General features: G+C 36.9%; 2 protein-coding genes across 2 annotated transcripts in view; both read right to left on the bottom strand.

The window, feature by feature from the left end:
- Nucleotides 1–6,352: 6,352 nt before the first annotated feature.
- On the bottom strand, nt 6,353–7,091 carry LOC106139960 (ubiquitin carboxyl-terminal hydrolase-like). Its single transcript, XM_013341473.2, has one exon. It carries the CDS (start codon nt 7,034–7,036, stop codon nt 6,353–6,355), a length of 684 nt encoding a protein of 227 aa, XP_013196927.1. The 5' UTR covers nt 7,037–7,091.
- Nucleotides 7,092–9,045: 1,954 nt separating this feature from the next.
- The window catches only part of LOC106141345 (dedicator of cytokinesis protein 4), a 56,854-nt gene continuing 40,121 nt past the window's right edge, over nt 9,046–25,778 (bottom strand). Inside the window, exons 21-36 of the mRNA XM_060944945.1 lie at nt 25,112–25,340; nt 24,388–24,544; nt 24,128–24,241; nt 23,828–23,956; nt 23,391–23,585; nt 22,791–22,932; nt 22,111–22,271; nt 20,928–21,035; nt 20,352–20,460; nt 19,702–19,906; nt 18,700–18,789; nt 18,354–18,450; nt 17,523–17,707; nt 17,074–17,171; nt 14,728–14,871; nt 9,046–13,891 (exon numbers count right to left, since the gene is read on the bottom strand). Coding sequence (XP_060800928.1) covers nt 13,722–13,891; nt 14,728–14,871; nt 17,074–17,171; nt 17,523–17,707; nt 18,354–18,450; nt 18,700–18,789; nt 19,702–19,906; nt 20,352–20,460; nt 20,928–21,035; nt 22,111–22,271; nt 22,791–22,932; nt 23,391–23,585; nt 23,828–23,956; nt 24,128–24,241; nt 24,388–24,544; nt 25,112–25,340 — 2,333 coding nt within the window. The 3' untranslated portion in view covers nt 9,046–13,721. The remainder of the gene's footprint in view (nt 13,892–14,727; nt 14,872–17,073; nt 17,172–17,522; nt 17,708–18,353; nt 18,451–18,699; nt 18,790–19,701; nt 19,907–20,351; nt 20,461–20,927; nt 21,036–22,110; nt 22,272–22,790; nt 22,933–23,390; nt 23,586–23,827; nt 23,957–24,127; nt 24,242–24,387; nt 24,545–25,111; nt 25,341–25,778) is intronic.

The following is a 25,778-nucleotide window of genomic DNA, read 5'->3' as shown; positions in this document are numbered from 1 at the left end:
TTCCCATAGCGTTTCCCCGTACAGTGCCCACAACTGATGTCGTACATTAATCCTAATGTACCGATCTGCTGGCTAAACGTCGTTTAATCTAAACAAAAATATTTCAATGCAATAAAACTATGGTTAAAAAAGGTTGTATGGGCACGGTGCTCGTAAGGCATTCGACGAGTACTTCTGAGAAGGTATGCGGTCCACTGTCATATCACGACTGTAGTGAAGGCCGCCGCAGCGCGTCAATCGATGTCGGTGAATGTTACTTGTGCATTTCATTGTTAAAGTAATCTTACTTACTACATCATGTCTCATATTATGTGTAGGTAAGTATTTTTGTTACTCTTTCTGGAAAAAAACATGCAGTACAACTTTCATTAAGGACGTCTTAATGTTTAATTATACAAACAACTTAACTTGTATTTTGCTATATCATTAGTACAGTAGACAGAGCTTTAGCTTCTGCTCAAGGTTTTTGTGAGCTTTTAAGGGTTAAAAGTGTAATAAAAAAATATACACGGGATATATTTGTTAAAACTGTAAGCTTCTACGTCAAAACAAGCTTTAATAAATCGACCTTTTCCTTCCCTAGCCTAACTCACATAGATCAGTTTTCATTCAATCAATTTTCTCTAATATCACGTTACACTAAACATCGACATGGCACCTCCCTAGTCCCGTAGAGGCGCAGGCGCACGACAGATGATCAGTCATGCGCCTGATGCTGCGCGATAAGCCCGCGGTAGCCGCTCATTAATCTCCCCCCACCACTGCCCAATACTACCATTTTACCAATTAACCGGACGATGATACATAGCACGGATTCTAGGAATGAGGCGGAGAAATCTGGTCTTGGACAGTCTTGTATTGAGGGTATAAAAGCCATTTGATAGCAAGGAAAGTATAAAAAGCATTCGGACATGTGTTTTGATACTTAGAGCCAGCGCGGCAGTGGTCGAATGGTTAGAGTACCTGAATTAAAAGCATGAGACACTGGTTCATATCCTGCTAATGACTTTTCTAAATTATAGTTACTTTAATTGATAATCTATGCTGTCATGGGAAGGAAAAACATTTTAGGTAACCTGCACTTTCAGGAAAGCTAGGATTTGTAACTATGATTTTATATGGGTTTGGTTCCCTGGAAATATTTTCAAAGAAAGAAAGCAGTCCTGTGTTACCCAACCCTGAATCGTGGTCATCGGTCTCCAGATTCCTTTTATGAGATGAAGATGCAACTGGGACTTATACGCAGGATGAAGATAAATTATAATAAAACAGACGAGAAGTAAAAAAATAAGGATATAATAATATAAATAGTAAGTAGGCGAGCCTTTTTTTATTCGATTGTACATTGTAAATCGGTACATTAAAAAAATACCATCTCAAAACATTATGTTTGGCACGGCACAATTTTTTAATTTGATCCTCTTATAAACGTTGGTTTTGCCGTTATAGGCAGGATTTAAAATAAATTTCTTAAAGCCATCCAATTTCGTCCGCACAATTCGGTAATATTTATTGACACATCATCGCCTCTTGAGAATGTCCAGTTATATGGACCGGAGACGATTGGGAGAAATCAGTTAATGCTAATAAGGCTTTGAGCAAACTGCCAATTGAGATAAAGCTGATGTTAAATGCCTTCTACTCGTACCTATAATACCTTGTTGTTAAAGACAGTTAAGTAAAGCTAAAACAATGATGTTTTTTTTTATTTAGTAGTATGTATTTTTATTTTCGATGACACAGACAGAGTTACGCCATTTTGATTTAGTTATATTTCCTACTGGATCTGGTAATTGATAAAAAAAACCAAATGAAATTAAGTGACGTCGTAAAAATATGTGAGACAAAGTTCCCCTGAGATATATACACTGAAAGTAAATTGCAAGAAGGGAATGATGTTCTTTATACCTTTTAAAAGGCCTTTTATGAAAATAAACTTGATACCATGACCTCGTCCTTACCTACAAACGCAGCGATTTCATGTACCCAGTAGCGATCGTAACCCGGCCGTCGCTCCGGCTATTAGGGTCAGTTCGCACCATAGAAATCTTAATTAAAATAAGAAAATAATTCCCGATTTTTTTTACAAATAAAGCGTCAATTTAATAGAGCGGTCCTACAAGAAGCCTTTTTTTCATGAAGGGAATTATGAATGTGGATGAAGCAAAAGTAGTAAGCCGGGATGCTGCCTACTCTTTCTGGAGAGATGCATCACTGTATGTATGTATGTGTGTACGAAAATTCTATTAATTACATTCCACCGGACCCGAAGTTACTAAAACAGTCGCTCTGTTAAAAAGTCGTGTCGCGTCTTGTCTCGCCTCAATGTGGATCAACCCTAATATGAGAGGATTTATCAATCTGGCCAGTTTACGATGCCTTAATGCAGCGACAGAAATGCTGTTTGTTTAATGGTCCATTCGGTCCACAAGGGAGGAAACGCGCCGCGGGCGGCCGCTGCTGGTTAACCCTCACTTTTATATCCAGCGACTACCGATTGTGTTTATGACTATTTACTGTCATAATTAAAAGGGTTATTAATCAGTTTTTGGTGGGTATACTACGGGCCTCCATTTGTTCAATCCACTCGTTGAAATGTAAAAGGCCTCCGCATCGATTTTGGTAGTATCACTTCTTTAAATGTAACGGGTAGACTGAGCCAATAAACCCAAAGCACTACTTTGACTAGATAGCAAATTGATAGAAGTAAGAATCAGGGACAGTTATAGGTTGCACAGTACATTTATTTATTTATTTGGAAGACCAACAACCGTTTACAAAAAATAGCGCATTGTAAAAGAAAAAAAAAAACCAAAGGCTTATCAATAGGTCCTATGGATATTTTAATAACTAAATATATCATATATTTCATCATGTCATAAATTTTTATTATTATGTCTTACTTAGAAGGTATATACGTCAATCGTTTTATTTCCCTGTCATAAAGGAGACATTGGAAAATTTCTTTAAAACTTTTAAAATTCTATTTGTTTACCACATTGGTACAAAAAGATAAATAAGTACAGTGAATAAGATAAACTTCGTGTAAGATCACCCTTTTCTAATTACGAAATGAATGTAAAGTAGCATTTATTACGAGACTGACATGCCTACTCCAAGGCTTGTACCAGTTTGAAGATACCAGCGATATAATGACCGTCGGTGGTCACGTTTCATAATATATTTAATTTAATTTGGACAGTAACCGTTTCCAGAATAGCACCGCGCCGAGCTCGGTTCTCGGAAATCATAAAGGCTGTGCGCGGGCGCAGCGCATCGTTTGTAAGTCATCCTACTTTCTTCGTGGCGACACAAAATAGCTTCAATATAGAAAGCCATCTCGGTATTGTACATATTTTCAATTCTTAAATATTTTATGTATGGTCATTTTTACTGAGCGCTAAGTATAACCCGTCACAGAGTATGATATTCTGTGGTTCCATGCGAGTTTTGAATGAATAAATAACTCTTTATTAAACACTAAAATAAATAGTGCCAATAAATCCTATTTCGACTTATTCCTGACAACCAGTGAGGCGGATAAAAGTAAATACAGCTTAAACTTAACAATCAGTCCCATTTAACAAGCAAACTCAAGAGTTAAAGAGTATAAGTAGATGATAACTACTTAATTATGTAGGTACTCGTACTGCTAAACGCGTGACCCAATAGCGCTTCGATTAACAAAAATATTTTTCAATAACAATAAGAATACCACGTAACAAGTATGTGAAATATGCAGCCAAACAGAATTTCTGAATTCATCCTACTAAAGGTAATAAATCTTTAGTTACAAGTTTTCTGGGCAAATAAATAGGATAAGGCTGACTTAGCGATTTCCTGAAATAACTGGGTTTAAATGTAGGTATTATTGGCAATCCTTTCCAAAATACTGCGCTCATACGTCACACATATTTTCATTGCGTCATCAGAACAAAATTTATTCATAGTACTTAGAAGGATAATCACCAAAAAATGATAACGATGACAGACGACTTCGACTGTTTTTGCCATGTTCACACGACCCCACCAAAATTGAATGACTTATGTATTTGAATACAATCCTATTGACGCATAGGGAGGTATTGCTCGACGCGTACGCAGTTTAACACTCGATTTCCATGTCATTATCCACGCTGCGCTGGTGTCGAAGCCAGCATATTAATATCGTGAACGGTCAAAAGTTAATCGGGTTTAAGTCGTTCGCATCGCCCACGGAGATTCATCACAATCGTCATTATTCACACACAAATTATGTAATTTCAATAAATGGAGCTTATTGAATAGTGATGAGCGTTGGTAGGCAGCGGTGGAACCCCTGGCGCGCTCCCCGACTGCCCGTATCATCAATAATACGACTCCTATAATAAAATAACTTCCATTACGGCTGCAACACTGTTTATAAATTCACAGGTTATTCCACAACGCAATGTATGAGTAAGCGCGTGAAGTTATGGTAGTGTTAACATGCTGGTGGTAAGCAACTCTCCCAATAAGCACTTAGATCGTCATTGTTTAAAATAAATGTATTTTGTTTGGATAAATCGTGCGGGTGCCAGAAGAGGTCGCGCCGGGTGTTAATGAATTTCGTGTTAATAGCCCAGCTCAGACTGCTGCTTCTCAGTTTCTATGATTAACTAGTATTTATGTATCAAGTAGTACTAGTTTATCAACTTTTGTAATTTAGTGTTCCTTGTGATTATCCGCCACGCAGATACCTGCTGCTGTGAAGGCTAATTTTGTTTAACTTTTCACAAATACATAGGTATGTTCATAATTGAATTGTGTTCGTATTTTGTGGCTTGATGATTTTGATAATATGATTCATATCTTAAGTGGAGTAAAATTAAATAAGTTAGTTTTCAGTTATAGTGGACAGCTGATAGTTAATGGCGTATTGTTCAACATAAAACAATAAAATATAACAACATTTGTGAAGACCTAAGCCTTACGCATTTGATATTCAAAGTAGGAAATGAAATATGCAACTGGTGCGATATTCCGTGAATACTAAGGATTGTACTGTGCCTCACCAATACAAGTACCGCGCCATACTCCGAAGGAAACGGAACCTCGCATACTGAATGCTGCTCATTTATCACCGCAAGAAATGAGTACAATAATAGAGCGTTAGCGAACATGTCCGTAATTGATTTATAGGCAAATATTAAATCTGTTCTCACCAGGCCCTCGATGACTAATGACCCACCAGGCGATGCTTCAAGTTTTGTTTTTTACCCATTTATCCACGTTACAGACTCGCCAGTACTTGATTGACACAGCTTCGTGTGCTGCGCACAAAGAAACCTCGGCATCCCATCCTCGCTCATTTCCTAACCGATCGGCCGTCATATCGATCACGGGTGTATGCCCAATGTAAAAATGTCAACAAAACGTCCCGAGCTCAACAGTATCACACTTATCAAAACAATACAAAACGCGGGATGTTATCGATAATGATCGCGGGCACGACAACCCTCAGACTCCATTTTTTGTGGGTTGACATCGCGCTAATAATACTCATGAGAAAAATGCGCGGCGGACCCCCGTCATCCTCCTTTTGTTTTTAATTTCTACCTCAGTGGCACCGATTTAATTGGGCTCAACTCGAGCGAGCGCACCTTCGTATTTCACCTCGGCTCGCTTCATTTGAATATTTAAAGCATTTCGGGCCCTCGCCGCATTATTTTCTTTATTTACACAATATTTATATATTTATTTCTCGCTCGACGTCATTTATTTGGTGACGTGACTTACCGATGTCGCGTCCTTCCCAGTATCGACATGGTTAACGCGGAGAATTCTCTCGCGTTCCGTTTAAAAGTTTTATGTCGTCGGCTTTGTCTTTTTGGCAGACGCGTCGCTGCCGCGTGTGGCGAGCCCTGCTCTTCGTTGTTTTCTGGCCAGCTCTTATCTGGGACAAGATTGCTCGTTTTTAAATGAAGTTATATCGCCCCGATTGAACACGAGACTCGGAGGCGAGGCGAATTTTTAATTAGTTTCCGAAGATAGAGAATTTTAAAGGAGGAATGCGGGAGCCGTGTCGCGAGTGTGCGCGGATTCCTTAATTGAGACGTGGCGGCGTCGCGGTCGCAAGTCGATTTGTTAAGGGCAGAGAGATTAATTATGAATTAAAGACTTAAATCGAACCGTCCTGCGAGCCTGCCTGAATATTCTGGTTACACTAATGAACAGAATTAATGACCGCCATATTTCTTAGTGCCATATTGAAGGATCGCGTGATGCGGCATCGTCCTCGCCTCGTTTAGTTTGAAACTACAGTTAAAAGAAAATCAATTTCTAGATATTTATTTTTACCATATAATAAGTAACAAGACGAATGAAGGAAAAGTCACTGATTCGGAACCAAAGCCACAACAGTGAAGCCAATGTTGTCTGGTTCCCGCTTAATAAACTCGCGGCAGACCTTCGCGGCGTCCTCCAGAAGACTTTCTGGAGTTGTTTCTCCATGATCAATAGGGAAAGTTTTGCGGCCATCTAATTCGAACAGTTTACCATCCTTATGGATAAATGTAACAAAGTGGTTGTTTATAACTTCACCCTCATTTCCGTCCGCGTTGCCAGATTGCATGATTTCTTTATAAGCGTCTAGAATGGCTACAGAGTTTTCCAGCAAGGCTCCCCTGGCAGCGGCATCGAGCCCCTCGGCGTCTCTCAGGTAATTCTTCAATAGGCCATCGTGCAGATCAATTTTGTTGGTGTTGTTAGCCACACTGTGTACCAAAGCAATAGTGCCGCATACATTGCTTAGTACTTGACGCAAATGGAATACATCTTTGGGTGGTTGTTCACCTTTTTTCAGCAAATAATTTTCTTGTTCATGTCGGTGTGACTCATAGGCATCGGAAAGAGGGAAAAGTAGTATAACAGCTAAAACGGGCTGGGGCACCCACGACAGAGCTTCTCCTTCTAGGCCTATGACATCCACCATGCGCCACTTATCAGAAACTCCCAACTTTGATAAATACTTATTCATAGTTTCAGGGTTAGATTCCATAGGTAGAGCTACAGCCATTATGAGTACGCAATATTTAGATTACTCAAAATTGGAAGATAGGAGATAGATCTCAAGTTTGATAGCAACTACAATAATGTTTTTCACTTTTTATGACAAACCCGACAAAACTCATAATATGACAGTAAGTTTACTTTTTCCTAATGACAAAGTTACAGTATCAGTGATATAAGAAAAAAGATCGTGTAAATAAAAAATAAAACAAAAATCTTAAACCAATGAAATATAGGTTTCCGAGAAGGCACAATACGGTAAAGAACTTAAAAGTTACCAAAATAAAATAACTTGAACGGCTAATATAAAAGTTGACTCATACAGGGCTGGCACTTTTCTCATAATATCAATGATTGCACGTCAATATTGATTGAAGACTCTTATTCAATGGGCACGAGTAATCAAACATTTAATGGTTGCACTCAATATCGGCCATTTATTGGCTGTACGACGTAAATTGTTATTAATTATTACTTAGGCAGGTGTCTCCATACACGTTGCCGCTTTGCACGCCGGCACGTCACGGCCCATTTAGTAAACAGATACTTTTCAACTTAATTAGCAACAATTAATATATTGGACATAATGTGTGCAATGACAATATAACGCTCTTAACAAGTCTACTATAATGAGTTATGCAGTAACAAGAAAATGGTTTGAAGGGAGCAGTTATAAGATACCTACTGCAGTTATAAGTTACTTACGTACTATGTGCAAATCCATTCTAATTTTTGACATGACGAAAGACTATGTATTTTAAGTACGATTTTTAGCAGCGTTTATAGGTAAAACTGGTTACAAGTCTTGTGATTATTGATAAAATGGTACTAACCGCTATATAATATCTAAGTGTTTATACCTACTTACCAACAAAATTAAATTTAAAAGATATGTACTTATAAGTCAATAATAAGCAATCTTGTAACTTTTTTTATAAGAAAGTACCTACTTATTATCGACTTGTTTCAAAAATGTTGTTGAAAATTTGATTGTACCTGTACTGTTTCTACAAAAATACCTATAGGTCAAGGTAGGTAGGTATTCCATCCAGCCAGGTAATAACATCGCCAATAATAAAATGAAGTCATCCCGCAGTTCTCGGTCACAATCGACGGGTTACCACAGCGCCGGCTGCTCTCTCATTAACATGTCAAATTTTGTCAAACATCTCGCACTCCATTAAGGGCACCATGTGGGCGGGGCTATTGAGAGGTTCAGTCGTGTACACACGGGCTTATATGCGCAGATGTATCTACGGATTGATCAACAGAATACTAACAGTGTAATACGCGTATTGAAAAGTACAGTTTCTTTTTCAGAGTAAAAATGGGAACTTCACATCATGAACTGGATTTCATTTCTTGGATTTTCGTTGCTTGCATCAAAAAATTACCTTTAATCAGGCAGGGAACATCGTGAATTTCAATTTAAGAATAAAGTGAGAAAGGGAACGCCTCTTCGAGGTATCTAAGACATGAAAATATAATAAAAAAATTGGTAAAATTCTCGCCTTGCTCTCCAGGAAAGAGTTATAAGTACTTATATTTACGTTATCAAATAACATCTCTTGAGTTGGGACATCAATCTTCACATATTATACCGCGTATAGTCTTCGTAGCACTGAAGGCGTGGCGAGTCCGTGTTGACTACCTTCAATTATGATCGGGGAGCGCTTATTATTTAGAAATTCTGTCGGTAAATACAATAATCGATTCGCATGACAACGCGCCGCCGGCGGGGCTATGAAACACTTTCCATTTCGACGGGTAAGAATAATGTGTAATGATTAATAAATGGGCAATTAATATTTTATAGGTATTGCAAAGACACAACTAACTTGTCCTACGATCGTGGTAACAGCCGCACCCGGTCTCCTCCGCAGGGTAAGTAGGTACACATTTAGTGAGACCATACTGACAGGATTAAGACACCTATTGCAAAAAAGGGAGCTTTGGAACCAAACCACATTTTAAGGGGACTACTTCTTATTCTCGAATAAAACACTCAAATCACCATCTAAATATTTTATTCGCCCATTTACATACATTTCTTTAATGGCTACACTTCTCCACTAGATAGCAACATTTTACTAAATCCGCTACATTTTTGTACTGGACAATTTCATTTGGCGAAAATCTAACATATCTCCTGCACACCCAGGTAGGAAACAATAAGACCATAAGAAATAGCACAAATTGAGCCTTGACTACAGCTACCCCGAATTAAATACAAATATTATAATTTATATAAAAATAGCTGATGATTTTTTTGGTATAATAGAAATTAATAATTAAAATTACTACATACTTTCTTTGTGATGTTAATTTACCTTTTTTTAATTTTAACCACCTTTTAAAAAAGAGGGTTCTTAGTTTGATTTGTATGTATCTTCGCAATTATCTCGCGTTTCGCTGAACCCATTTTTATGCGGTTTTCGGGCAAGTGCTTGTTACACATAGGTTTTAGAAATTTTAGAAAAAAATTACAGACTTTAAAAACGGGGGGATAACGATGGATGGATGTTTTTACAAAATTATCACCTGAGAGTTAATGTTCTTAAGGTATGAAAATGTACTTTCGGAAAACCCTACTTACTGCTATCGCAGTTGGGTAAAAAGCAATAAATCTTAGCGCCATTCTAAAAATAATACATATCCACAAAACTAAATTCACTTTAAGATTATACAGCAATTGAAATGATTTTTCTCCTAACGTAATATTGATTAGAGTCATTCACAGTATATTTCATTTTAATAGGTATACTGTTTTACATCACCTAGTGTACAGTCAGGGGCAGATAAATGCCGTTAACATCGCAAAGAAATGGACCCTTAAAAATAATATAAAACAATGGTCTAATCTACTGAGAAAATGTAACATTAGAACAAAGAATACGATCACAATATCAGACACATAATAACGTTAACTATAATCATTTATATCAGTCAAATCCATTCAAACTTAGGTAACTTAATACTTGTATGGCTAGACACTATTTTATAAATCAAAAATATACATCTTTTATTATGTTAAGTAGGAGTGAGCAAAGAATTAGAGCTACATACATATAAAAAATTGTATTTAAAAAAATTATCGATGTGCACGACATTGCAGATATTTTCTTGTTGGTATGTAATTTTTTTTAGCTGTGTTAAAATACCAAACAGTTTCAAATGTAAAACTGTTAACCTTCTTTCAAATTATTGTAAACTACTAAAAGGTAGTTAGTTTGACATGCAATGCATCCTCAAAAAGTTGCTAAACGTCACTAAGATAATCATATTGTAATTTTCTACCAAAACACATCCAAATTTTATAATACGTTCCCAGATAAATGTTTTCAAAATGTTAATAGCCATTTACACTATCCAATCTCCTTCTTTGGTGGCGAAATATAAAATAAATTTGACAGTCAGTTGCTGAAGCAATCTTTTATACAAAAATAGTGTCCAAGCTTACAACTAATAATATCAGTATCAACACATCTACATTATTATTATTAAAATAGAAAATTATCAAACATGCTGAATATAGTATACAATGTAGTAAATACGAGTAAATAGATAAAACAACTGTAAAACACGTTCAAGAAATTGTTCGTTGAAAATATGGGCTTATGACTACAAAAAGTTTAAAAAAACTACGTTATAATACGAGAATATCACTTGGTAATTGGTAAGACTTGAATAGAAAGACATTGAAAAGACGAACAAATGCCTATGTTAATAAATTTATCGACATTAATTGTTACTGCGTTGTATATGAGGTATGTAATTATGTACAGAATAGGTTTCTGTGATTTAATATTATTACTCCTGAACAGCGAACAGCTTAGTCTCTTTTTTTTCACTTTTTCTGAATGAAAATTATATATGAGATCATAGATGCAATTCGTATTGATATATTAATAATATTATTGTAAAAATAGCCTTATGTTCAGAGTCACCGTTAATTCGGATTCATATTTACCTTGATTGAAATATTGGCTAATAGTGTTAAAAAAGTTGTATATGGGGAAATAAGTAAGTATTCAAAAGATGTTTTCATACCTTGTAAACGAAAGTTGATATCCGCTTTTATCGTTTCTTAGTCCGGAAAATAGCTCGAGGCAAATATATATCCGAATATCCCTTCTTTCCTTATATCATAACATTGCACAATTGTAACGGAGATTCAAAGAGTTATACAAAATGCATTGTTATAAACATTCATGTCAAAAATGTAATTGATTAGAACATTTGTACAGCTTAAGTGTAGTATGAAAAAATATTCAAACGTCTTGAAAATATCATTAAGCCTGTTTGGTCAATAAATTGTTTATATGTAGTTGATTATTCACTAAGTGTACCCTTATTACAGATATAATTATGTATTTAATTAAAATTATATAATCTTGAAAAACGTTTAAAATTATTTACTTATAAAATTGGATGACGATTTAAAGCGGAGACGTTTTACATAGTACGTACCTAATAAAGTCAACAATTCACTTAAGGTGATATCAATCATCACATTACTAGAATTTCTCATTGCACTCGCTACCGCATTTCTATCATAGCTCACGATGACTGCCACCGCAGATACAAAAACTAAACTATTTGCAATTAAGCATTAAGTTTCTCGGCAAAAAATGGGATACTATCGTTTGTTAGTCACCGGAATTCCACTAATAGCTGCACGTTATCATAATCCTCTTAGTACGGGCGAGAAACGAGATATTATCGTGAGAATATGATAATAGTTTGTATCAATAACAGAAGAAACAATATTGAAAAATAAAACAATTTTGGCGTAATAAGCATAAGCTGATTATAGGTAAACTTGATAAGTTAAAATAATTTTGCGGTAGTAATGTACTGACATAAGAAGGTCGAATTGGAAAACGGAGCGATTTGGAAAAAGAAAGTCTCAAGGGACTTCTAACGCTGTTTGAAAACGAGTAGTATTTTTTATTTCTCCACGTTTGAATTTTTAGACAATTATAGTTTTTAAAAGAAAAGTTTGTGGTATTTAAGTTTAATTTACGAAAATCTAAATATGTGTACCTATTTATATGATAAAAAAAATATTTCGACGCTATATGAGCCTTAAGAGTCTTAGTTTTCATTTATATGATTCACATGGACGTAATAAAGCTAAGTCATTATGACTAAACACTACAATATATTCATATAAATTTGGAATTAAAAGTTGAAAATATTCTAATAGAAATGAATCTAATGCATTGAATAAAGAAGTACTAACATTAGTCGTTTTATGTACTTTTCATTTAAAAGAATAATATAAAAGCCTTATTTTCTTATAAAAATTATATAATACTTTATCTAGGAATTTATTAATTTCGATTAAAATCACAAAACGTTTAAACATCTAATAAATAATCATATTAATATTACGAATGCGACAGTTTGTGAGTTTGTTAACGCTTCGCAAAAAATACAGAACAGATGTGAATGAAAAATTAGTGTAATATCATATTATATTGTAAAGAGCGTGAATAATATTTAGCAAATAATGTCGCGAGGAATATTCAATTATATTTTATGTAATTCATAAATCTTTTATTAGAAATATAGGTAGAAATAAGTATAAGATAATGTATAAATAAAAATCAATTCCAGACTCAAATCGATTATTTGCAATATATTATTTGGTACAAAACGATATTTTAATTAAAAAGTCGCTTTATATTTTTAACGATATTATACGAATAAAAGAAATATATGGTACAAAAAATAAAATATAATTTAATACGGAATAAATGTATAAGGAATTTGGATTATATAATTATAGCAAATGTGCGTATTATTCGCGACTGTTATTAAAATTATAAATTAAAGTTTCAGTTATAATTTGTGTTCTGGCTTATAAATTAGAATCTATGTTATAATGTTTGTCATTATATCACCTGTTTTATGGCCCCGATAATAAAAAAATGCAAATAAATAAACCGTCTCCTCCCATCATTACTTTATACCTAAAATACTAAGCTAAAAACTATTTTCCTCCACGGAATGATATGCACCTACTAAATAAATATTTATGATGTAAAATGCTACAAAGTCATTATTAATTCGAGTAGTATTTTGAATGCGCCTAAATTATAAATCATCGATCAGTAACGAAGAGGTTTTGCTAAAAAACATTTATAGGCGTTCAAAATAGATTTTCTTTAATTCAATCAGAATAAAAGTTAACATACTTTTTAATAACTTTTGTTACAATATTTGCAAAGAAAATCGTTCTAAAATGTTAAAGCATTGTATTTAAAAACATTTAAATAATGTCGGAAAAGCAAACTGTAGTTTCAGTTATTTTATTTAGTTCTTTGTAACATTTAGTATCTTTGGAAGCATTTTATGGATGACCTTGTAATATTTAATTGGGTAATAAATGCCCATTTAAATATTCAGAATTCAGAAGACAATGTTTTTGTTTTGTTCAAATATTAATTTTAGTTCGAGACAATACATATTACCTACATAGAATATAGTTTGCAATTAAAAATGTACGTAAGTATATGAAATCTTAAGTTGCTTATTATGAGCAGTTTCTGGTTGTTTAATTCGATTTGAATATCGTAAATCTTGTCAGAAAAGATTATAAATCTGTACATACAAAGAAAGTTTACCAGTGTAGCATAGATTAGGTAACTCGAACTAAAACCAACACGCCAAACACGTGATAAGTTTTAACAATTAGACTCGCCGTTTTCATGGTGTCCAGAATCGAAGCTGCTGAGGTGTCCGAGACCTTTCGGAGGGATAGGCGGAGGGGTTTCCTCCTCCTCGTCCACTCTAAGAGGTTCCGCCATCATGGATATTATCTCGTAGTGTAGCGACTCAACTGCCAGGTCAAGATCTGAAATGTTAATTTAAGTTTAATTGAGGTTTTAGGATCTTATATGAAGTTGATTTCTCTGCGAAGGTTGCTGAGTTCAGATATAGAGATAAGAGTCGCTTTGTGTAAATACCTAATTTAACCAATCCAGGATCGGTGTCAAAGGCGCACCCCTACCTACTCTGCAGAGAAGTGAGGATGTAACCAAGACGCTAGGAGGAAGGAAGGGTTTTAGGATGAAGCAGAAGAAAACAATTTATTTACATGGTCAATACTGCACGATAATGTGTAGGTAAATGCGGCCTAATATGATTTACTCCTTCTACAATACAAGTTACAGATCAGTCTTCTATATTCCACACTAGAGGCCACCCGCGACTTTGTTCGCGTAGAAGCTCTATCATAACGTAACAATCAATCCCGCGGGAAGTCCGGGATAAAAAGTAGCATATATGTTATTCTGGGTCTTTAGCTACCTCCGTAGCAAATTTCATTGTAATCGGTTCCGTAGTATTTGCGTGACAGAGTAACAAATATCCATACATACATATTCATAAACTTTCGCATTTATAATATTAGTAGGATCTATTAAAGAATAGAAAGGATTTATTCTCAAAATTGGATACAAGGTATCATTTATTGACGTCACATCACTTAAATCTAATTATATCTACTACCGCTTCCAAAGCTCATATGTAGAAGAAGCGGCAGAACAAACTACACTGCAGCATTTTCACCAAGAATCAATTTGCAAATATAGATCTCTTAAATCTAAATAGTCGACGAATGCACATTGTCTACATTAAAAGAGAGAGAGAGAGAGAGAGAGAGAGAGAGAGAGAGAGAGAGAGACTCGCCGTTGTGGTGGGCGGCGTGGTCGGCGTTGGAGTAGGCGTGCGTGTCGACGCACACGCCGGAGTCGCGCGCGGCGTCCGCGTCGGGCGCGCGCGCCGAGCGCCGCGGCACCGCCGGGGGGGCTTCACACCACGACTTCTTGTCTCCTAAAACGTTCGATCTGGTGATATCCTATATAGTACGAGATCCGGCTGCAAAATCACTACGTTCATCGCGTTGTTAATCAAACTCACATTTTAACATACATTTATGAATAGGATAATACATAGATAATAGGGTGCCAGTCAATAAGTGGCCGCAAGTAATTTTAATTAAATTAATGTTAATTAATTTTCCAAAAAAAATTTCGTTCACTTGTTTTTTAAATAAAATATCATCCACATCATAGAAATGTATGTAAAGAATTCGAAAATCAATGGGTGCCGTTACACACTCGGCCGCAACTACTACGCAGCCAGGTGTAAACAGGTAATATTTTGGTCTATTTATACGTTCATGTCGTACACGCATGTTTTTTATATCAAATTAAAGCTAATTTTTTTTTTAATATGATGATATATCGCTGCCTGTGAATAAATGGCCGCAAATTAGGGTTGCTAGCTGTTAAAAATTCGAGGTATCCGAGATAAAGTGAAAGAGAGTTAGCGCGTAACGCCACTTGTTAGACAAGGATGGCGAGTACCAGCTGTGCGAGTATTTGAAGCCATTGCGCACGCGTATAGATAGGGTTCTCAACAGTGCAGCTAAATTATTCTTATATGCTAACCTTCTTTTTGAGCTCGTTATACACAACGTTGTTTATATCATTTATTTATTGAACTTGAAAGTGTTATTACGTTGATAAAAGTAATATTAACATTTTAGAAAAATGAAAAAGTGTTTTTTGTGTAGTAAAACTCAAAATGTGCTGGATTTTAATGAAATAACTTTTAAGAAGTGTTTCTCTATGTTAATGTTTCGCCGCAACAAAAAATATAAATATTGTGATATTATTTTAACCGTTGAATCTACTAATGATTTTGGATACCATAGAGAATGTATGAAAAAAATAACTGTTTTAAAAGCAAAAGATACGTTACGCGCTAACTCTCTTTCACTTTATCTCGGATACCTCGAGTTTTTAACAGCTAGCAACCTTAATTTGCGGCCATTTATTCACAGGCAGCGATATATCATCATATTAAAAAAAAAATTAGCTTTAATTTGATATAAAAAACATGCGTGTACGACATGAACGTATAAATAGACCAAAATATTACCTGGCTGCGTAGTAGTTGCGGCCGAGTGTGTAACGGCACCCATTGATTTTCGAATTCTTTACATACATTTCTATGATGTGGATGATATTTTATTTAAAAAACAAGTGAACGAAATTTTTTTTGGAAAATTAATTAACATTAATTTAATTAAAATTACTTGCGGCCACTTATTGACTGGCACCCTATTATCTATGTATTATCCTATTCATAAATGTATGTTAAAATGTGAGTTTGATTAACTACGCGATGAACGTAGTGATTTTGCAGCCGGATCTTAGACTAACGAAACAAAAGTTCAACGAGTCATATTTGTTAAGATATATTATACATACATACATACAATCACGCCTCTTTCCCGGAGGGGTAGGCAGAGACTACCTCTTTCCACTTGCCACGATCTCTGCATACTTCTTTCGCTTCGTCCACATTCACCAAAGATATATTATACCTTTATATATTTGTACTCGCGTACCCGAAAACGGCTCTAGCGGTTTCTTTGAAGTGTGAAATCAATCTAGCTGGGTCTCATATCCGGGAAAATTCGTTTTTCCCACATTGTAACTCAAATTCATTTACAGATAAAAAAATGGTCGCTAGAGATCTATAATTTCGGCGCGGCAACTGTCAGTGGACTGACGGCTCAGTTGGCGAGCAATGGGCTTTTAGTCGATGTTTTTGTTTGATTTTACTATATTTATGGTTTTTCTAAATTGTTTTTGGCGTGTTTTTTTATTTTACTACTCTCTATGGTTTTTCTGACGGGCATCCAGTACAATTCGGACACTCTGCTACTATTATTAATAAAAACACCAATTTAAATTATACCTTAAGCAATTACAAACTCATTTTTACATAGCCATTTAATTTCAGAATTGTGCATTTTAAATTTATTGTCTTCGGGTAACCATGATCCAATATCTCCATTCCAAGATCGTGGTCACAATGTGTACCCAGGATTTATCTCGGACGCAACCGGGACTAACGCCAGGATGACAATGATGAGATGACAAAGGCTTATAACACAATATTTCTCTTATCTCATAAGAACAAGCCTAACTACTAAATACTATAAATAAAAGAAATAATAACCTGAAACCCGAGGCGGCAGTGGCGGGGCATCACCGGGCTCGCTCCATGAAGACCGGCTGTGGCGTCTAGTTTCAACTATTTCTCCATCAATCGAGTCTCTGCAACAACAAAATAATATAATTACAATTAACAAATGCGACTATTGACGAAACTGCAGTTTCGATAGAGCAAAAAGTAAGGTATAACATAACAATGGTTAGTAACCACTGTTTCGCTTTCCATTATGACGTGAAATGAGACAGCGATAGTTTTTCGCGCGAGGAAAACTGCGGATTAACGATCTGTATAAATGAGATATAAACGCACAGTATGGAGTATTGTCATATAGATTTCGAGTGTGATCTAGGGGTTTTTAAAAGAGAATTACCCACGGGAAAAATACTTTTCATTTTACACAGGGGAATTCGAGTAGATATTCTAGTACATACACAATAGTTAGCAACACTGACCTGTACCTGTCGCAGTGTTGCCTGGTGGGGCTCCGAGGGTCGGCCGAGCGCCGCAGCGGCAGCGGGGGGGCGGACTTCACCATGGACTCCGAGCTCGGCGAGCGGCCGTCCGCCGGCGGAGTGCCCGCCTCCAGTGGCGCGCTGGACGACATGATGCTCTGGGGAGCTGGCTCTTCTAAGGAATACTGATCGAGAAAAAAAAAAAAAAAATGTTGGTTATGGTATCGTGTGTCATCCTAGCGTGCAAGAATAGTGGTCTGCTTTGATCCTATTTAAGGGATGTAAGATCAGTAACTACTGCCAGATATATTACATATTACAAGCTGTCCCGGCAAACGTTGTTTTGCCATATAAATAATTTTAAAGTAATAGCTCTAGTTAAAGAAAAATGTTAAGTGTGGACAACCCATATCACTAAGGGGTATGAAAAATAGATGTTAGCCGATTCTCAGACCCACTGAATATGCATGCAAAATTTGGTTAAAATCGGTAAAGCCGTTTCGGAGGAGTACGGAGACAAACATTGTTGTGACACGAGAATTTTATATTACATATTATGTACATTCAGATAACGAGATGTGTAAGCATGATCGAATATGGATTTAGTTTCCCACATGTTGCAGAAGAATCGTCTCCCGTCTCACGCTTCGTGAAAAACCTGACTTACACAATCCAGGATAATGGTTGTAGCAATACTAATACAATATCAAGACCGTGGTAATCATTTCCTAGCAATTAATTAAGGGCTAAAGTGACATATTTTGCTCAACAGAGAGACATAGTAAGCAAATGAAAAATAAAATAAACGAAAAATTATGGAATAATACTTACAATAGGCTTGTTGTATAAATGATCTTCATAGAAGTTATCATTTTGTTGTATACTTTGAGATCGTTTGTCTAGCGCTGGTACTGGCGGTAAAGGTGTACTGAAAAAGAAACATTACATTATTATATGAAAAAAAATTGTCATATCATTGCGATTTTTCTATAAGGTTTTTAAACAGATGTTTTTTACAACTAAAATATTACTTCTCGTAATTCGTATTCCTCTCGTAAGTAGTATCGCTGTTTCGCTTTTTATTATGACTTGAAATAGAACAGCGATAGTTTATGCTAACCCCACTGAAATATCAATACTGTATCATAGCCAGATTAATTATTAAAATGGCACTTACTTGACTATACTTTCGGAAAGCTGCCTCCGAGCGCGAGCCAACCCCGGCCCCAAGTTTTGACGGAGCTGGTTGAATCGCTCGACTAGCCGCCTGAAACCAAAGAGAGTGTAAACATTTCCGAAGTTATGCTGTTACTTTTAAAATTTAAGTTTGAATAATCAACATGTGGTTAGTTTAAGTTGAGCTGTGTACATACATACACGGTGACTTTTAATCCAACTGCATCCTTTTAAACATAGACTATACCCATGCTTCTGAGCCGTTTGAGCCTATTTCTATTTAAATTAAACGTCATCATTTTCACATTTAAAAAAGTCACGTCTATATCCCTTTCGCGATAGTTACAGCCAACAGTCTCAAAGACTGAAAATCCACGTACAGCTGTGCGGCTTCATGATGGAATTGAAATTCAAATAGTGACATGTTGCTAGCTGTGTGAATATAAATATAATTATCTATGATTTGAGTTACCTTAAGACAAAAGGAGTCCGGCACTTAAGAATAGAACCAATTTAGCTTTATGTATATAATTACTAGCTTTGGCCGCGACTTCGTCCGCGGTGAAGCCCTCAATGATGAATAATTTTCCCCGTTTTTTTCACATTTTCCTTTATTTTTTATTAATAGTTGCAGCGTGATGTTATATACCCTAAAGCCTTCCTCGATAAATGCTCTATTCAATACAAAAATAATTTTTCAATTCGAACCAGTACTTCTTCAGATTAACGCGTTCAAACAAACAAACAAACAAGCAAACAAACAAACTCTTCAGTTTTATAATATCGCGGCACCTGTGCAGCGGCTTGACGTATAGCTGCAGCGTGATGTTATATAGCCTAAAGCTTTCCTCGATAAATGCTCTATTCAACACAAAAATAATTTTTCAATTCGAACCAGTACTTCTTCAGATTAACGCGTTCAAACAAACAAACAAGCAAACAAACAAACTTTTCAGATTTATAACATTATTATAGATAGATATAGACGCATGAATAGCGGCACCTGTGCAGCGGCTTGACGTCGTCGGGCGCGAGGCGCGCGTGCAGCGCCAGGCCGGCCTCCAGCACGGCCAGCTGCGCGCCCACCAGCCGCCGCAGCCGGCCCGCCGCCGCCGCCTCGCGCGGCGCCGCGGCCCGCGCGAACTCCGCCGACAGGAACGCCTGCTCGTATTTCGTGATGCCGCCTTGCACGTTTGCGTCGATCGTGCCTGGTAATCAATTGTCAAGCAATGTCGTACAAATCAATCTTATACAGTTTCTTTTGGTCTCTTAAAACTGATACAGTCATTAATTAAATTGTTATTCGATTTATTATTAAATAATTGTACGACGGCCTCTGTGGCGCAGCGGTAGTACGCTTGTCTGTGATACCGGAGGTCTCGGGTTCGAATCCCGGGTAAGGCATGATGAGAAAAGAACTTTTTCCGATTGGCCTGGGTCTTGGATGTTTATGTATATAATTATTTATTATAAAATATAGTATCGTTGAGGTTAGTATCTCGTTACACAAGTCTAAAACTTACTTCGAGGCTAACACAATCTGTGTAATTTGTCCCGTATATATTTATTTATTTATTTATATTTATTTATTCGCGACAACTGCATGTTGACAAATAAAACTACTTTGCTTTTTAATTTAATCGCGATGCTTACCTTGTAGCCTCATGGAGAATGGATTGATATTTCGCGTAGGATCTGCAGTGTACTGTGTGATCAAACTGAGTAGCTCGCGTTCTGTGGATTCCATCGTTTCACATGCGAACTGAAAGACAAACAAATTTTTGTAATACATAAAAGAATTTACGGACAGACGTATTTAAAAGCTCCAATACTATTTCTCTCGAAGCTCCAACTGTTTCTGAATGAATGTTACGATATTTTCTCCAATGCGTCATCAATATATCCTTAATGTTTCCTAAGTCACTGTCAACGCTCCCACTTTTAAACGCTTTAAAACTCCGTGAATAATCTTAAACTCTTCCCTTCACTTCTCCGCATTCCTACAAAGGTCTGACATTTATTATGACCCTCTTTTGTTTCAATATACTAATTAATTTATCAATAAGAATTCCGTTCTCCCCGCTCTTATACAGTTTCTGAGAGAGAATCAGAGCGTTGTAACCGCTCGAACTCTTTGTACTTTTGACTAAAGTAATTGTTTAATTAATAGAATTGAACCTTAATACGCGTAAATGTCCACTTTTAATCAAAATGTTGTCCATAACTTACTTCAACCGGTGGTATTTCTTCGACAGACCGTGATATGACTTCGGACCATCGCAATATTCCTGGCAGCGTGTTTTCGGTCACAAGTGTCGTACGTTCGATCCAAAGACTCTGGAACCAAGATATAACAGTTTAAAGAAAAAAAGTGGCAAAGTTAGTAATAGGTTAAGGTCGTTTCACTGTATTACTAACTCGATATTACAATTCAAAATGGAAAGTACATTTGCGTGACTAAGTTTTTTAGCTGTTCCGAATGAATAACAAACAAAAATTGCATAGTTTAGTTGCTGTTTTTACTCAAAGCCCTATGGCAAACGCAAAAGCGTTATGAGAACCGATTCTGCAGGAGTCACTCAGTCAGGAGAGATAACTACTTCTTTCACTTCATCCACAATCATTACTCGTCGGTTAAGACACTCACGTCAGTGGTAGGCGCATATATTTCTTTATATAAGTATCAATTTTTATTATTAAACGTAAAGTCCCAAAAGACAGATGTTATTCTAGCTTCTACAGGAATTGCTACAATCAATTATTTTTTATTCAAAAACGTTTATTGTACATAAAATTGCTTTCGTTCATAGTCTTCTCAAATAAACTTTGGTGCTGTTTGAAAGCTACTGAACTGTTAAGATACCAGTTCATGCCTAGTTCAATAATAAATTGCCGAGAGACGGATCCATGGACTTGCTTGTGATTACGAACTTATTACACTTGTGCTTTAATCTTATTTGAAACTGTCAATAAAGATTTTTTTTTATTATGTTGGTACATCTTAAATGTGCAAGGGTCCATGGGAGTCCGGTCATTTGGTAGGCGTTCATGGGGCCGAAGCCAACGTGAAGAGGCCCTATGGTACCTTTGGTCTAAAGTGAGATGACTGCAACTATGGAAATCTGTCCTCTGATTGGGATATATCAGCGGACGATCCTCCACAGCTGCCAAACTATTGCCAGGGAGGGATTGTTACTGTGTGTATAGCGCATGTCTGTGTGTTCCCCAGGAGGTAGGGTCCATGGTGTCGTCACTCACCAACGGCTTCACCACAAGCCCTTCCGTAGAGGGCGATAGGGTCGTCACGTCCCTACGCCTTTATTATTACTTCTATTGACCTGTACTTTTGCCAGAATGTCCCCGATTTGATTGAGGTAGGTTTGCCTTCGCATTCGTAGTAAGGTTAACTAACCTTAAACTCGTTGTCCTTGTCTATGGGCGGTTTGTGTAGCGGTCGGTCGCAGAGGAACGTGTCTACTTCGTTGCAGGCGTAGAATTTCTTCACTTGTTCTGGCGCGCCGGAGGGCCACGCTCGTCGCGATGGCACGGGTTTCACATTGCAGATTTGTATGTCTGTATCATAAAAATATATGTATTTTGTACTTTCATGTTTGACATCGTATAGGTACGTGAGGAAAATACCTATCAGTTTGCCAGAAAGAGGGATATCTAGGTTTCATAAAATAGACAAGGACCTGTGGTATTAATTAAGAATAAAAAATGTACAATTCTAAAATAATGAATAAGGATCGTATTAAGGCTTACTCCAGGCTAAAAATGACTAGAAGTGCACTATAGGCAAGCTGGGAGAATGATGACGGAAATGAATAAATCAACAGCTGAACATGGCCTTTCAGCCTTTCCAAAACTGTTGGCTTCTACCCCTCAAGGTATATAGACGTGATAATATGTATGTATGTATGTATAAATAAATTAATCGAAAGATGATTATGATGATCCAGAATAAATCTAAAAAGTCATATCGCTCAGAGGTAGCGTATAACTATACACACAACTAGGTATTCTCACATTCATTAAAGTTCATGTTCAAGCATTTAACGCGTACGATGCCATCTCGCGGCAAAAACTTACATTGTCCCTCGGATGCTATGATGGAGTCGTCAGGCGGCGTGTTGCGCATCAATATGTGGGCAGCCATGTATTCGGACTGTAGCCGTTGTGTAAACGCACCTATCCTCTCGTAGTCCTGGCCGCGGTAGACGAATTGTTTGTTCTGGAAAAATAATAAAAAGCCATATCAACACTCACTTTTTGTGTGTCATACCTGACCACGAATGTGTGACGCCGAACGAACGTCTTCATTCGTTTACTATGAATCACTTAATAACAATATCACGCCTAAATCTAAACGAAACTATATCTAAGTACGAGTTTCTGAGTATATCTCAGAAACTCACACTTAGATAAAGTTAACTTTACGTAAACGTATGAGAACATCGCGAAACTAAAATGTTTTTTTTTTTACTATGGTGAGATTTCATGGTTCTAGATCAATTTAATGGCGAAGTTACAGAAATGTCGTAATCATAACTTATTTCGTATTTGATATCTTCAAAACAGTAACAAAAGGTGTAAGTCAACATCGACAGGTTCCATTTATAGTTAAAATTTTTTAGGAGTTATATTAAATATTCCGATTTCTCTGAATAGACATTTATTATCATAACTTACTCTGACAAATAATGGGCATCCTTTGCCGTAGAAACCCACTCGGAAATACTCTGGTTCTGGTCTTATGTCGTTGAGAACAGAGTCCAAGAACGAAGCGTGTGTTCGCAAACAATGAGCGAGACGGGCGTAGTCGCATAGACGGGTCTCGTATAACGTTGCCAATTCGCGGAGTAAGGGAAGACCTTTTTCCCAACACTGAAATGACACAAGTTTAAATTAATAATTTAAAACGAGGAGAATCTGTTTTTGTCCATAGTCGAATAGATAGTAGATTTAGTGTAGATTCTTTTTACATGACCCAACACGTCGCGGTTGGAGCATTCGACATAAGTCAAAATTTCATGTCTATAAGAGCTTGAAGAAATTTTGGTGATAACCTATCCGCCGCTAATAAAATAAATTATTTATTAAACTTTCGTATTAATAACATTTCATACCTTTCCACGATCGAAGTACTGGAGCGCCTGATTATAAAGAGCTTCTTTTCTCTTCCACTCTGGTGTTTCTGGGTATTCAAGGTCCACTCCAATTTGATCGCTATCCCAACTGAGCGTTTCCGCGTACAGCTAAAACGACAAAATATTTCTTAACACGTCTCGAAGAATGGTCGTCAGATGCTAAAATAAGATGAATCAAAACACTATCGCATAACTCATTAATACGTACAAGGAATTGTGCTGTTCAATATTATAAGGCGAAAAATGTAACTAATCACCGATTGATCTACTTATACGAACCAGTAATGTGCAGCCAGCTTCAATAAAGTTCTCCGATCCTATGTGCAGATCGTGCAGTTTGTAAACGTAGCGTAGATACATTTCTTTTCGATCAATTTCGTTCTTGTAGAAGTTCTGAAAGAATGAATGACTTTTTTATAAATCACTTATTAATGATCGTGTATCAGATTTTACAGGGTTTCTCACGGCATTTCGAGTATTGAGAAAAAGGGTCCAGCCCTCGTTTGTAATTTTATTATGATTTAGCTAGATAAACTTACCAACAAATTGACAGTGGCCGCCATTCTCTTGTCGCGGTGTTCGGCGCCCTGCATCACAGCTCTATAGTCCAGTAACCTCTCCAATAGTCTTGTCACGCAGCCAACGAAAGCGGCCCCTGCTTCCCGCCAGCCTTCCGTTGAAACTCGCTCCATGAGCCTAAATTGAGAGAAAATGGTAAATTAAAAGTTACGACGCGCTGTAACCGCGCTGAAATTTATCTATTCGATGAGGATGACAGAGATGGACATATCAATGAGCAGGATAGCAATAATTTGGACTGCTATTAATTTGCTCCAAAATAAGTAAATATTTAGACGACCAAAGGACTGCTAAAGTGTTTCTAATGATCTTTTACTGGTGAACTGGAACTCTCTGACTGGTAAAAAAGTTTATCCAAACTAACAGGACGTAGGAATAGAAATAAATCCGGAAAAATGCGTGAGATACTTACACAGAACTTAAGTGCTCCCTGAATGATTTGCATAAACAAGGAAGATTATGATAAGTTTTATACATTACGTGCATAGATCAATAGCCATTGCTCTTAGGAATACAGAGTATGTATTTATCTAGATTATTATTTTGAACAACTCAGTCTAACAGCAAACAACATCAAAACTTAACAATTTAAGCGTACACGTTGCCTACTTTGAGATAGCACCGATAAAAATGAAAAGGTAACAAACAATACCCGATAATAATAAGTAAAATAACAGTACTTACACAGTATCAAACAGCCTTCTATAATGATCGTCTGCTTTATTTTCAGCCACCAAGGAGTCCAATTTATCAACGAGTGCCGCTTCAGTTCTCCTGGCGTGTCCGGCAGACGCTCTCTCAGCGGCCATTAGCGCCACTAACGCGCCTAGGGCCGACCGCCGTAGGGAACCCACTAACGTCACTTCTAGTAACGCGCCTACGCCTACATTGATTAGGTGGAGTTGAGCTGGACCTAGAATGGAAAATGGTATCTATTATAATAGGATCACAATAAGAAAAAAACGTGATACTGTCGGTATTTTTAGGGTCCTTATGGACCCATGTAAACAACCGATTTTCATGAGATTACAGCAGTGAAAAACGGGTGCCGTGATGTCGACATCACGGCGTCTTCATCTAGTCTAGAGATTACACTGCACGGCTCTCTGAACTCTCTCTAAACGAAAAGTGGCGTTAGTGTTCGGAAGGCGACACGCCCACCATGTAGCGTCACCACAGCTGCAATACAATGCTGTAGTACAGACCCAGCCGGCCCCACGCTGCCAGCAGCTGGCGGCCGGCCTGCGCTCGCAGCCGCGCGCGGTCGGGCCCGCGCCCCGCCCAGCGCTCCGGCTGCAGCGCGCCCGCCGTCACCAGCGACACGCCCACCATGTAGCGTCACCACAGCTGC

Source organism: Amyelois transitella, chromosome 7, assembly GCF_032362555.1.
Source record: "Amyelois transitella isolate CPQ chromosome 7, ilAmyTran1.1, whole genome shotgun sequence".
Taxonomy (NCBI): Eukaryota; Metazoa; Arthropoda; class Insecta; order Lepidoptera; family Pyralidae; genus Amyelois; species Amyelois transitella.
The sequence above is the reverse complement of the archived record's forward strand: the minus strand, read 5'-3'. Positions and strand labels throughout refer to the sequence as shown.